We start from the raw sequence: 15,136 nt of genomic DNA on the forward strand, positions 1-15,136 counted from the left end.
AAAAATATAATAAAAATAAAATCCAGTTTATTAACCAAAAACAAAACAAATTAGACTTATAAAGATATCGATTAAAGAGAAAAAAAATAGTTCTTGGCTAATGGGAAGAGGCTCAGCTGATGCTCCAGCTTGTCACTGAAGGCCGCGCTGGTTTTCAGCCTCCCCGTAATTTATCGTATTATTTTTTTCAAAGAAAAACACGCCAAGATCTACCTAGCAATAACTGTAACAGAATATTATTATTTTGTTCTTACAAAACATACTTATGTTGAATGAAAGAAAGTGATATAAGATTCTCATGAGAAAAAGCGACGAGAAAAATAAAAAAATGTCAGTCTGTTTCTGTTTAGTCTATGACCGTTTGCATTTAGCATATATGCAAACAGCATTCGCAATCACAATTGTCGCAGTTAATTCGCGCATTGCTGATAACGCGCCACTAGCACTCGCAACTTGAATGTCTAGTGCACGCATTGAAATCAATTTGATAAACATATCATTTGACATTAAATATGAATGAAATACACGCACTTAAATCTGTAGAATAAAGAGGAAGCAAAGGCACTCAATCCTGCTTTATCGTATTATAATATTATAAATGCGATTTGTAAACATGTTTGAATGTTTGTTACCTCATCACTTTAGAACGATCGAGAGGATTAAATGAAATTTAGAACAGAGATCTATTACAGTCTGAAATAGCGCGTAGGCTTCGCAGTGTTTTTTTTTTAATTATGCACGGATGAATTCGCGGGCGATAGCTAGTATATATTCAAGATGACATAAACTTATAGTGATAAGATTGTTTGGTAAATACCAAACCAATTAGTAAACCCATTGACAGACCATTGTGACAGGGTTCTTTCATAACACGACTGACATTCTAGGGCCTATAAGCTACGAAAGCTAAGCAATTCTCTATTAAATTTATGTTACCTTGGTACTTCTATAAATCGCTAAATTCTAATTCAGTAAAGCGAAGATAGTTACAAAAGGTAAGTATAAATTATATGGATATAAATTATATGGATCAAAAGTATATAAAGGCATTGAAAGTCTCGTTGAAAAGCTATCGACATATAAAGACAAATAAGTTGAGTGAAACCGTGCTTAACACTCGAGACCGCGCGAACGCACGTTCGGAGCGTATTGTCAAAACACCTTATACAATTTCACGAGCGAGAAGTAAAAAAAAACGCGTTGTTCTGCGTGTGGTCGTTGCGAATAAAAGCGCCCTACTAATAGTGCTGTGACATATGGTCTCATCTTCTATCGAAGTAATCAAGACAGGTAACAAAAAACAACAGAATGACATCATACTGTGCGAAACTATCACCTTTGTGTTTAATAACATGTGTTTTAAAAAGATTTTTTTATTGCAAGTTTTTGACTTAATGTACCTATTTATATGTTGCGTAATATTTTGATGAGTCAGAGATGAGTTTTTCTTTAGAAACAGTAGGGTGCATAGTTTAGTATGAGTCATAGTTAATTTTTATAAAGAGGTTTGGCCTGATTAAGTTAAAGGTAACCAGTTCATGTTGTCCAAATTATACGAAATCTAAAGTGCGAAATATCAAAGCTAATAACTTTAGAAATAATGACCGTTATGTCAGAGATTAGAAATTCATAGCCGTAGTATATATCAAAATGAAATGTAGCAAATACTATGGTAATTAGATTTTAATAAATAAATCTCTTTCTAAATAATAAGTAAATATATATTTAACAAAATTTATAATAAAATCGATATCTATGTTAAATTTTCCCGCACATCACTAGTAAACGAATTCGAATAATGTACACTCCAGAGAAAACAAATATTTTTCAAACACCGGTGATGGTAAACATAATCCTTTGTGACAATCGTCGGTAATATCGATGTCACACAATGTGGTGCAAGTGAAAAGATAAAAAAGGTAACACGGCAAAAGGTACACTTTGTTTATCCCAGCGGGGTTTCCGATTGGGGTGATTGCTATGTAATTTGTGAATAATGCGAGTCTTTAAGGGCTTTGTAACGTATACAGTGCCATTATACTGTCGCCATGTTTAATAAAGGGTACGTAGATTAAGAGCGTTCGAATTTATTTATTAAGTTTTTAATTTTAGTTTAAATCGGATCTTTTTCTGTTACTCTTACTGAGAAAATGTCGATATTCGTGTTGAAATTTAATTATAGCATGATACCCAGTTTTATTCAACGTATGCTGGTCCATTTCTTTTATAAATAAAGCACTTAGGTATTCTAAAAATAATAGTAGTAGGCAGTAGTGGTGCAAACCAAGTAATAAAACGAGGATTTAAAACAAGCGAAGTAATCGTTAAATGCCTAACAACATATTTATGTTAAATAAAAATCCCGATAAATACAAAACAAAAAAGTATCGATCGCATCCGTGACTTGAAAGCAATCAAGCGTGTGCCTCAAGTGTCTAACCATAAAAAATAACGCAATCAAAAAACCACAAAAACCCGCCAAATCCGTAACGAATCATGCTGTTAAATTCGAATTTCAAATGCGAATATTTAAAAATATGGCGGTTGTGTTTAGAGACGACATCGGCCTCCAAAACGACGGACTCAATTTGTTACCTTTTTAACACGTCATCAATTTTCAAAATCTAACAGAAAAAAAACTCTTAAAATCCATGTGGGCTTTTGTGAACGGGTTTTGTGTTAGAAAAAGAATTAAGCTTTATATGTCGTTTTGATACACTCTCAAGATTCTTTTGTATGGAAGTATGACAAAGGAAGTCCTTTTATTGATGTGGAAGTCTTTGATTTGGTACTATACGATCTCTGTTGAATTAAATCGATATTTCAAGCTCTTTAGGCGGATAGATCTTTTGTTGGTTGTATCATTTTATCTTTTTGACCAACATCTTTTACCTTTGATTAAGCAGTAAAAAAATGACTTCGTTTAATACATCGTCTGAGGTCTACTAAAAATGTGTGGATAAATTTTTCATGAAATTAATAGATAGTGGAGATATTTTTTTTCACTTTCCAAACATTACAATGTACTACTATATTTTTCTTTCATAAGCTAAGGCTAACTTTTAAGAACGGTAAACGCCAGCAACATCTGTTGCACGAATGAGCCGGCTCTCGAAATACCACGATCACACAGAAGACAGGCGTGAAGTGGAAGCAATTCTGCGTTTCGTCTAATAAGGGTGCGTGCCGGAGGCCTAATTTTAGTCACCATTCCCTTCCCATAATTTTCTTGTAAGGAAAAAATTGGGAAGGGGAAGTGAATATGACGAATGAGAGGTCGCATAGAAAAATTCCCTTCCTGGGCGTCCCCTCATCCGTCTATTAGCAACACATAGCCGCTTGCACGTTTGTCACCTGATGATATAAAAAGTAAGTATTTATTAATTTTGCATCGGATTTAATAGGTAATTAATTGATTTTTCTATAAACCAATAGTGAATTAAGGTTATGTAAACTTTACGCCTACCACCCTTAGGTGACTTGGAGTAGAGCGACGAATGGAAAAAGGGTCAAAACTAGGCGCCATTCAATAAATGGATAAGTAAATAAAAATTTTATAATTTAACCCTGTTTTATGGTTTTTTTTAATTAATTTGATAAATACAAATTTTTGTGTAAGTTCGAAAGTAACGTTACAAATAAGAAGACCCGTAGATTTTGGTTGTCTATTGTATGTTCATATTTTATGCGTTGTAGTTAATCGTAATAATGTTTAAGATTTTGTCATGCAAAATTGGCGTTTCAAACATACGATAGTTTACGTAGGAGCCATGGAAATATGTAAGGATGATTTTGGACATTTTTTTCCTCGACCCCACAAGATGCCCTACTTAAGATTCTATCGCGTTTAGCAAAATAAAATAATATAAAATAATCAAGTAAAACATATAGCATGATTTCTTAAGAATGAGTTTGACTCCCCTCTACCAGGCTAACGGCATGAAGAAATTACCTTGTGCCCCCTTCACGGAAGCCTTATATAATTAATGAATAAATAACTACAATTTTTAAATATAGATTCGTGTTTCACTCAGTTACTTATCATGTTTATGTATCACGGTTGCTTTAGGGTTGGTTAAGTAATATAAAGTTAAAATACTTATAAGACATAAGTTATAAGTGAGTTTATATACTATTATACATAAGGTAAAGAAAACAAGAATAAATATTTTCAATTTAATTACACCATTGTCATATTACTTATATTGTACAAAGACACGTACACTTCAGTCGGTTCCAAATAAAATAATAATTAAATACGACCTGCCGCATACTTTACAACTATAGAATAATACATTATTGTAACATCATTATTATTGTAATTCTTATTTCTATGGACGGATGGATTTTACACGATGACTAAGGCACATAATTTTTACATACATTTACAAAATGAGATCAGATTATTTACAAGATTTTAAGAAATAAACATAAATTATATCTAGTACTACTTAAAAATAAATGTTCCCAAAAAAACATCTTCCTCAAATTCAATGTGTCAAAAGTTCAAAGAAGTACAAAAATATTAGTGAATTTTAATATTAATATTTTATTTGTACTATTTAATTCTTTAAACGCCACACTTAGAGACTTGCAATATTTAAGAAGTTCCTTTTAAAAGGTATCCTGTAGTGAACGTAATACGATACTCCGTGCGTCAATTAGTTGTTAATAACAAATTTGTTTTTAGATACTTTGTTTATACGTAACAAGAGAGAAGGCAATTCATGTCTTCTCTACATAAATCAGTCTTGATAGAATCAAAAAACCGCTTCTGATATTTCCAATATATTGACTACATTAATTTTCATCTTCAGTATCTAAGCTGTCGATTGGAAAGTTTGGATTCAATATTGGACTTTTTCCATTAGACCCACTGGGTGAAGTATTAACTGATATTCCAACAAGATTATGTGTTAGACTATGTCTCCTTAAGTCACAATTTCTCCTAAACACTTTCCCACACGAGGAACAGTTGTAAGGTTTGATATCTGTGTGTGTCAATAAATGAGTCTTGAGATTCGAACGTTGGTTAAAACTTCTGCTGCAAACTGGACATTTATGTGGAGATTCTTCCATGTGTAAGATTTTGTGAACAGCGAGTGTTCTGGACTGACAGAAACCTTTGCCACATTCCATGCATTTGAACGGCTTTTCCTTGGAGTGGATATATCTGAAATAAAAATAAATAAATAAGCTTCTCAAATCGAATAAATTGTCACATGTAAGAAATTTAAACATCATAATAAAAATCCAACGTTTTATGAAAAAAGTAACACAGAAAAAAGCAGTAACCGCGACTTTGTCTACGCGGATTAAAAAAAATAATAATAAGCAGCCTATGTGTTCTTCCAGACTACATATGTGCCAAATTTCATCAAGATTAGTTGAGCCGTTCCGGTGACACCTTCTAACAAACATCTATCTGTCCATCCATGTAAACTTTTGCATTTAGTAAGATTTCCCAATAATCTAAAGAAATATGAATAAAATGTTTATAATAAATTTTGAAGGTATTGATGAATTTCATGTCAGAAAGCCAATTATTTTGAATTTATTAAAATAAAATACACCAAACAAATCTCAAAGCAATGAAATCATAATGAACAACCGATAATTAACACACCATTATAATCATAATCAATAACGTGGCTAGAAACAAGCATTCGTGTTACCAAGGCAATAAATCTAAATCGCCTAAACAAACACACCCGGAGCTATCTATATCGATAGGTTTCCACTGTTGTATAAAACATATTCTCATCCCTGTCATTACCTTTAAGAAAATAGAGACCGCTATATGTTTTGATATAAGTGTTAATACAGTGGAATTTAATGGTAATAATCACATGTTCGATGTAATACGAGTACCTATAGTCGAGATTGGTTTGTGACGATAAAGAGAGGCAATGAATGGAATAGGATTCCGACATTAAAGGTATAGAAACATGCAGATGAGATCATCTGAGAAATTTAATATATGCAACGACTTAATATAACTAATTACGTTGAAATAATCTTGTTAATATTATAAATGCGAAAGTTTAGATTGATGGGTGTTTATAAGAAGGTATCTCCAGAGTAGCTGAACGGATCTCGATGAAATTTGTCCTATATATATATATATATATATATATATATATATATATATATATATATATATAGGTAGAACATAGTCTGGAAGAGTACATAGGCTACTAATTAGTTTTTTTGTGGGCGACAGCCAGAGATAAACAAAACTAAATTAAGATATAGCGCTCTAAAAGATATCCTATAGGTTGGAGAGAAACAAACGACATTAGTCAGAAGGTTTTCACAACAATCTTATATTTTTTATTGTTGATTTTGAAGTCATTGAGTAAAATATTAACTTGAATAGCCAATATCAACTTTACTAATGTTATAAAAAGGAAAGATTTGATTGTTTGTTTGTTTTGAATAGGCTCCGAAACTACTTAACTGATTTTAAAAAATATTTTACTGTTGGGAAGCTACAGTTATCCCGGGTGACATAGGCTACATTTATTACTGGATGTTTTTTGTAATCCCGTGCGGACGAAGTCATGGGCAACTGCTAGTTTTTTATAAATTTGTAATGAAACTGAATGGTAAGTTTATCGTGTGCTTATAAAGTTTAAGTCTTAATTAAGACGATGATGATGACGAGTCTTAATAAAAATCCATATTTTGATACTTGATCAGTGTTAAACAAGTATTACTACTAGTTCAAACTAAACAAAGTTAGATTGCACCCAAATCAAAATATCAATATTTAACAACCGAAGAATAGAACACTTCAAAGATTCTTAAACATGATTTATAATTCTTTTTGTATGCATTATTAACAAATAACATCATATTGTAATACTATATGATGATAATAACAATGATTTCAAAACAAGCAATAAATTAATTCGATTTCAAACATAAAAAAAACAATCGAAGTTCGAGACCCGATCTCTAATTTTGTATGCGAAGAATATTTACCGCGGTTTTATTCCTTTTTTTTTGTAGTCCATATTAATCCTCACGTCAAGATCACCACGTGCTTTGTTATAGCCCATCGGAGTCTCGCCTCGGTCCATAATAATGTATCGTGTCAACGGACATCGATTGAACATCGACAGGCCCGGTCCGGGTTAACCCTCCGGCGTCTAAACCAAATTTATTTTATTGCCGCAGAGATACAACGATTCGAAAGGAAATCTTCGAGGGGACAGGTGTTAAAAATTCAACACCTTTACCATTTTTTGTGTTCGGACCTCGTACAGATAAGTAAAGAAATAGATTAACGCAGATTAAATGTTATTGTAAGCCATACATACAATAAATGTAATAGCATTATTTATCAACTAACAACATTTGGAATTTTTGTTGTTTTAGGACTGAATTAGAGTTGTATTGGTCGTCTTTTTTTATTGAAAGAGATATTTTAAGATTAAAAAAGATATGCGCGCGGATTTATTGAGAATTCGAAGACGGAAAGTAAAAGGACAAAATAAGATTAAATTAAAACATCGGGTCAGAGATTAGCGGTGGTTTTGTGAAATAATTTACGAGCGTGACGGACGAGGCGCTGATAACATCTGCTCGAACCATACTTAACCCTTTTTGTTTTAAATATTTTTCTTCACCTTCATAACTCAATGCTTCATAACTTTTTCCTTTTATCAGTCGAGACTGAATCCTACTTATTGTTATCATTTATATCTCCTTAAATATGGTGTATAATTTATTACAGTGTATAAAATTAGAATTTTACATCTTCTTTCTGTATTCATTCTTTTAATAATGAAAATGAAATCTAACAAAAGTCTCATAAAGTATCAAATAATTTAACAGCTGATAATATCCATAAACAATTTTTATCTATAAGTCAGAGATATTGGCGTTAGTTACTGTTTTAAAAGCTTTGTTGCTGCAACATTTGGTGTTAAAGCTTTGATAAGTATAATGGAAACATAAATTGACATTTCCCATCAATTCTGTTATCTACAATATACTAAAACAATACAATAAAAAATACACCATAAGAGTACAAACATATTACTAGAATACCTTACTTACTAACTTCATATATTTAATAACTAGCTGTCGCCCGCGACTCTGTCCACGCGGAATTAAAAAAAAAACATAATAAGTAGCCTATATGTTCTTCCAAACTATGATCTACATCTATGCCAAATTTGAGAGTCGTTAAGCCGTTCTGGAGATACCTTCAAACAAACATCCATCCATCCATCCATCCAAACATTGCATTTATATAGGTATGATATGTTTAATAATAAATCTACATTAAGTGTTTTTCGTTCGTAAAGTTAGTAAAGTTCAAACTAAATTGTAATTGGAAGTAAAATCTTAAAGATGAAATAAAGGAAGTAATAATATAATTACCAAAGATAAGATAGAAGATACTGGAATAAATGTTAATAAAACTGTAATAAAAAATTTAATTACCTGTGGTCTCTGAGATGATCTTGCCGTCGGAAAGCTTTGCCGCAAATGTCACATGAGTAAGGTCTCTCGTCCGTGTGCGTTCGTTCGTGTATTAGTAAGTTGTATGATTTTGTAAACTGCCGATTGCAAAACTTGCAAATAAATTGTTTCTTCGTTCTAGGACCGCTTCCTGTTGTCTTCTGTTTATTGGAGATACTACTTCCCGTTGAAGATGTGGAACTGTTTGTTGATTTTGAACTCGAGGAATTAGAAGGCTGTGGAGATAAAGGCGGCTGGGTTGGACTGCCGTTCATTTGTTGTTGGTACATCGCGTTCATTAGTAAACTAGGGTATCCATTGTCTAAATTTTGTGGACTATATCCGTAACCTTTTGATGTCGATTCTAAATGTTGTTCTAAAGTGAATTCGTCTTCATTGTCTAATAAAGCTAAGTCCTCCTCGACTTCTTCTGATAAATCAACGTCTTCAGCGGCAATAGCATCAGATAAAGGATATTCCTCGGGAGTTTTAGGTGAAAATTCTCTAGTATTTTCTGATACATCGACTTCGGTTATCTTAGCGCTTGCCGTTGCTATTCTTAATATATCTTGTTTTGAAGTCGAACTATTCTCGGTGACATTCGATTGGTTTGAATTGCCAACGGACGATACAGACGTTAGACGCTGCAGTGTCAAATAGGACTCCAATGCTTGCAAATTAAGTGCAGCTGCAGCTGCAGAGTTGGACGGGAGCAAAGCCGCTTGCTGTAGAGAATTCATCATAGCATTTTGCAGCGAAAGAACCACACCTTGCAATGACCGTTGCAACATATTTTCTTGTAGGAGCGCTGCAGACGCTATGGACAAGTTTATATTCGAAGGAGACAAACTGCTGGCCTTACTTGTTATTCCTTTAGTGTCGTCGATCGGAGAGGGTTCGACGGTCAATCCACTCATATCTGCAGCGGGCTTGCTGTCTTGAATCTGAAGGTTGTTTTTCAGCTTAATGATGGCGCTCTCCAGCGAGTTCAGTGTAGTCTTCGATCGCGATGAGCTTTGCTCTTGCATATTGTTGAATGAACTTAGGCGTTGAATGTCATAGGAGCACTTGTGTGTACACGTGGAGCGCTCAGCGGTGCGGGGAGGTGCGGGGCTGGTGCGTCGCGTGCGCGTGCGCTGTGCGCCGAGCGAGGCGCGGGCGTGTGGCGTGCGAGATGGTCGTGCGGCGCGGCGCGACTGAGCCGGCGGCGGCGCCGCGCCCCCGCCCCGCCCCGCGCTCTCCCGCGCCTCCCCCCGCCGCTGCCCGCCTCACAAAAGCTCTCTATTTTAGGCAACTCTTTGTACGTAGTAATGGTCACCTCACGCCGCCTTAACGACAGACACGTCCATGAGAACGACGTTCCAGATTTGTTGTAACCCTTACGAGTGTAATGAGATTCTGAATGGATTTGTTGGGCTATGGGAAAACAATGTTCACCGCTATCGGTCGACTCGTTTTGTTAGTAGGTCAGAAAAAACCTTTTGAATAATAACTATATATGTATATTTATAGTATTAGTCGTGTTGTTACAAATATTTGTCTCAGTTATGATTTAGTTACTTAAAACTTAGTATTCTTTCCTAAATAAATACACATACTAAGGATCATTAAAAATATTAATTATCCTGTGGCAATGCAGTCATACAAATTAAATAAAAGTGCACACAAAAAGTGGACATAAACCAAAAACAAATGAGCTTTGCAAATGTCCCCTTTCGTGTTTATACACTACGGACAAAGCTTTTGAAAGACATCATTTTTGTTGCAGGTGCTTTTATATTCAAGGTGTATAATAAAGGCTTAACTCATTTAGTAAACTTGTTTGATGCCAATATTACGCTATAATGTAAATATATTATGATAGTGAAAATGATGGACTAACATCGTTTTCTTTTTTACCCAATTCACAAAAATGTTTATGTTTTTCGCGCGTATGTAAGCTTTTTTTATACGTAAATTTTTGTGACTGCGTAGAACCTAAACGATTGAACTAATTTTAATGAATGAGATGTCATTCAATTTGTTTCTTTCCCCGGAGTGTCATAGTATATATTACATCTGCACAAAACATCTTCATTGGAAGTAAGAAAAAGAACTATATATTAGTGAAAAACGAGTTCGGATCTCTCTCCCATAATTTTTTTAAATCACTAAATAATTTTTCAGATATGTTCGAGTTTATTCTAAAATAAGAATCTTTTAGATAAATAAAAAAAATTAATGTGTGTCTAATCTCTTCATTACATAGGTACCTACTTATTTTGTCAGGAAGAAAAAAAATTGAAAATCACAGATTTTCCTAATTTGAATTTGGAATCATCGTCTTTAAAATTTAAAACTTTTAATGGTACTAAAACCAGCCAGATTCAATACAAGATAGTATAGCCAAAGAGATTTTGTTACAAGTTTTAGTACAAGTAAAATCTTTGTTTTATAATTCTTGCTTTTGAAGTATTAACCATAAAATATCGCCAGTAATTTAAAAAAAATATCAATTTTTGAGAAATAATTAAAAAAAGCTCAGATCATGGTAACGATATTCCCATTACCTTTTCTTTCCATTATTAGTATTTCTACTTCACCAAATACAAATCCAGTATTAACAAAGAAATACGAGAACAAAAAAGAACAGAATCCTCTGTAGGTACACATGTGTTTATTACTTTTGCTGAGTTAAAATTATACGAATTTACACATAATAATATTTGCTTACGTTTGTTCTTTGAGCCTTTACAAAGTAAACATCGTTTAGTAATTCGACACATGTTTTTTTTATTTAACAATCTTGTTAATTAACTTTAAGGTTTTCCTTAATGATCTAACACCTGAGACAAAGTTTTTTTTTTTACACTTAAATTTTTGAAACTCTCATAACATGTTTTCTTTTACTTTTCAAAATAAAGACTGTGTTTACTATTATCTTTCCAATTTTTATTCTAATCATTTTATGTAGATATGAGCGCAATTTTTTCATACTTGCGGTTTTTTGTAACTGCACATTTGTTCAAACGCCTGGTCGTTTGCTAACTATTGGTTTGGTAATGATAATGGTAACGATAATGGTAAAAATCTCTCTAAAAAAAATCCGTGTTAAACGCTCTGTTGTTTGCAACGTAAGTGCCTACTTAATCAGTTTCCTCAATTATGATACAAAGCGTGAGTAGGAGATAAAGCGTCTAGTTTCTGCGAGTCCACGCACTGCAGTCACGGCTGCCGGCCAGAGACAAAGGCCCATGCTCCAATAGAGCGTAATAATTGCACCAATTGACATGGGAAACAGGAAAATGTAGCGGAGATGCAAACGTTGTAGTAAAAGGTAGTTGTACATATTTCTTTTGTACCATGAAGAAATCAGTGCTTAAAAACCATTGCACCTGATATTGTAGCCATGTAAACAAATTTGTTAAGTAGGATCTTAAAAGGTAATAAACAAAAGAACTAATTTACTTGAATTTTTTGCTGCAAGCACAAGAAACGAACATGCACAAAATTGCAGCTCATAATTTCACATGTACGAAACATTTCGTATATCAAGAATTACGCATTGGCAGCTGTGGTCGAAAAAACTATTTTATGTACCTACTTCAAAGGAAACAAAAGAATAAAGATGTAGGTAATAATCTATCGCAAGTAACTAACTTAGCGACTGTTAGAATTTTGAAGTTTCTCTAGTGTTGGTGACCTTCTAATCTCTAACACCCAACTGTTTAACTCAAGTGGCTTAAAGGATTAACATTTTATATTTTATTTCTTCATTTACGAAGCTGTAGACGAAATTGTGCTCTATAGAGGTCGGTTGTAGTTGTTTAGTGGACAGGCGAGCTAATTCGCCGGCATTAGTGGTTGCAGCACGAGTCCGTTCTCACGGCGCAGCGCCCGGGGGCAACAGGCGCGCACGACTCCCCAGAACCACATATAAAATTAATTTATCTATAACCAACTAAAGCAATGCTTGTGCAGAAAAACTTTTACGTGGGTGTATTGCTTTTGATTTATTTGTACATTTTAAATTTTGATACTTGTTCGATTTGATAATGTTAACCACGACGTTATAGTTACATACCTAGATCAGCAGCGTGAGGGAAATCAATTCATAGTTGTGTTTTACAGTTGATGCTTGCGTTGGAGCAGATATTGTTCATTTCCTTCATTTACTATCTCTTGTATCCGGATCGGATTCGTTAGATAGTAAACTAACGTAATTTTATGGACATTAAAGAATATAATTGGTAATACAGTCGAACCTGGATAAGCGAGAACTAGATAAGTGAGAAACCTTACAAGCTGGTTATTGTCCGGTCACGAAGGACGACCTCCATAAGCGAGAAACTCAGTAAGAGAGAAAACTCTAAAAGCGAGAAAAATATCGCGGACCTTTGGACTCTCGCTTAACCAGATTCGACTGTAAAGTCTTCCTACTAGATAATAAAAATCCTGCCGATTTATTTACAGGGTAAGTATAAAAAGATAAAACGACAGAATCTTAATTTTGATTTGAGTTTTATTAATTTCAAAGTTAAGTTTTTTAAATAAATAGATATTATTATCTGTAAATTCCCTGTTCTCAGCACCTTTGGCTCTATAAGGATAAGAACCTTCGACTGGGAACGCGTGATAAAATTAAGCAGTCGTTGTCTAAGCTTTCTCTGCGCTATCGCGTGATTTACTAACTTGCCAAACACGCCGGTTGGTTTCCGTTGATTTTAGTAGGAACGGTTAATTGCCCTTCGGTCGTTGAGATGAGTTTTTATGTACGTTGTAAATTATTGAACATTTGAGTTTAAGCTCGTCTCTTATTACCGTTTCTTGTTTTTAAGTTATTTTTGATTGATGCTTGAGTAATTTTGTAATGTATTTTCGGCTTTCGATTCGACAGTAACTGTTTTACCGTTTATTTTATTATAGTATCATGAATGTTTAATTTATTCCTGATTCATCTTTTAGAGGTTTACTTTTTTTAACATTAAATAAATATAGTATTTAAAAATTCTAATACTTAATGGGTGGTATAGACCACTTAGCTTAATTTTAATAAAGTCATGTGTCAAGTTATTGTACGCATAGTATTTACGAAATTATATTTTCTATACGAACTACTTTTAATTTTGCTTAAGTGTTATTGAGAACTTATGGTGAAATTAATTATGGTTACATAAGATACCTCGACAATTGTATAACAGCATCAATTTATCACCTTCAACAGTAAGTAGTGGGTAATTGAAATTGCGAACGTTATCTGATCAAATTAGAATATTCATTAGTTGATCTGACAGTAACCAAATCGTTACACGACAACCCCGTGACCTTATATATCTACATATGCCACTGGAAAATCGTGAACGTCGCTCATTTGTAATTTACCTACTCAAAACAAATCAATGAAACTGTCACCTTTAAAATTACCTTAATACAACACGGTAAAGAATTCGTTCGTTCGTGAATGACCTCGTTTGTTATGGCAATTTTCTTAGTCTTCAAGTTTGCCTAGGCAAATAACAAACGGGCGGCTTACACAATTTGCCGGCAACACAGATAATATTGTAACACGACTACTTTAGTAGTCGTACGTGACAAGAAAGTATATCACGGTGATGGAATTTTATAATTTTCAAATCAATCTTTAGCCGTTTTTTTTTTGTTATATAAATTCTTAATTGAATTTAAAACTATAAACATCTCTTAACAGTAGGGGTTCAAGGTGATAAATTAATTTTTAAAACTGGCTGTTGTTGATATCTTTTTGGTTACTTGTTTCATTTTTATATTACTTAAAAATAAAAAGTTAAAGGAAACAGTATTAATTTATAATCCTAAAAAAAGAATTTTTATCATGGTTACGATCAACATATCTCAACATATTTACACATCAGCAGTCTAGACGTTTTATTAAGCAATTTAAACTCGATTTAAAAAAAAAAAAACGCTATACTTTTCATTAATCGTAAAGTTTACTTACTTGACGAAACATTAACGTTCAATAATAAACATCTTCCGAGTCTATCTGGAACTTTCCTCGCCCACGTCTAGCACGCGTACACAATAGAGAATTAGTTTTGGCTTAAACAATTTATAAAATCTATTAGCTGTTGCCCGCGATCGATAGTTATTTAAAAATTGATTAAAGTCGTAGCTTTATTTGCATAGACATTATGAGATGTCAAAAATTCCCGAATCGTTTCAATAACAGAATGATCTCTTGCTTGTTTTAGCTGTGATACTACTGCACCAAAAGAATAATGCTTTAATCTATACCACGACTCAGAAATAATACCTAACATTGAATAAGACCTTTTATTTGGTAATCGTCCGTATATATCTTATTGTAAGATGGTCTTGTTCGCGTGTCCTATGCAGTGAATGAGATGGTGATTCTAGGTGTCTTGTTAATAGATAGCCAATATCGGAATTAAGCCTCGAGCGAGTGTAGTGATGTACTTTTACCTGCTTACACCTCACGAGAGATAATGAAACTGATGTACGCACATTCCAAAGATAACCATTGATTTCTTAATTAAAAAGAAAAAGTTTTAATTACGTGTCTATGTGAAAATAAGGTCATTAACTTTAACTAGATTTGATGTAAGGTTTTGACTTGTATAAATTCTTTTGGAAGTGGATCCTCACAAGTAGACTTTTTAAAAATTATTGGAATAGGCGTTAC

At 33.3% G+C, this 15,136-nt stretch overlaps 1 protein-coding gene across 1 annotated transcript; it reads right to left on the reverse strand.

The window, feature by feature from the left end:
• Positions 1 to 4,581: 4,581 nt before the first annotated feature.
• Positions 4,582 to 9,629, reverse strand: LOC106709786 (protein sister of odd and bowel). Its single transcript, XM_014501663.2, has 2 exons — positions 8,458 to 9,629; positions 4,582 to 5,173 (listed from the first exon to the last, which is right to left on the reverse strand). Exons 1-2 carry the CDS (start codon positions 9,501 to 9,503, stop codon positions 4,801 to 4,803), a joined length of 1,419 nt encoding a protein of 472 aa, XP_014357149.2. The 5' UTR covers positions 9,504 to 9,629; the 3' UTR covers positions 4,582 to 4,800.
• Between the last annotated feature and the right edge of the window lie 5,507 nt (positions 9,630 to 15,136).

This window comes from Papilio machaon, chromosome 15 (assembly GCF_912999745.1).
Source record: "Papilio machaon chromosome 15, ilPapMach1.1, whole genome shotgun sequence".
Lineage (NCBI taxonomy): Eukaryota > Metazoa > Arthropoda > Insecta > Lepidoptera > Papilionidae > Papilio > Papilio machaon.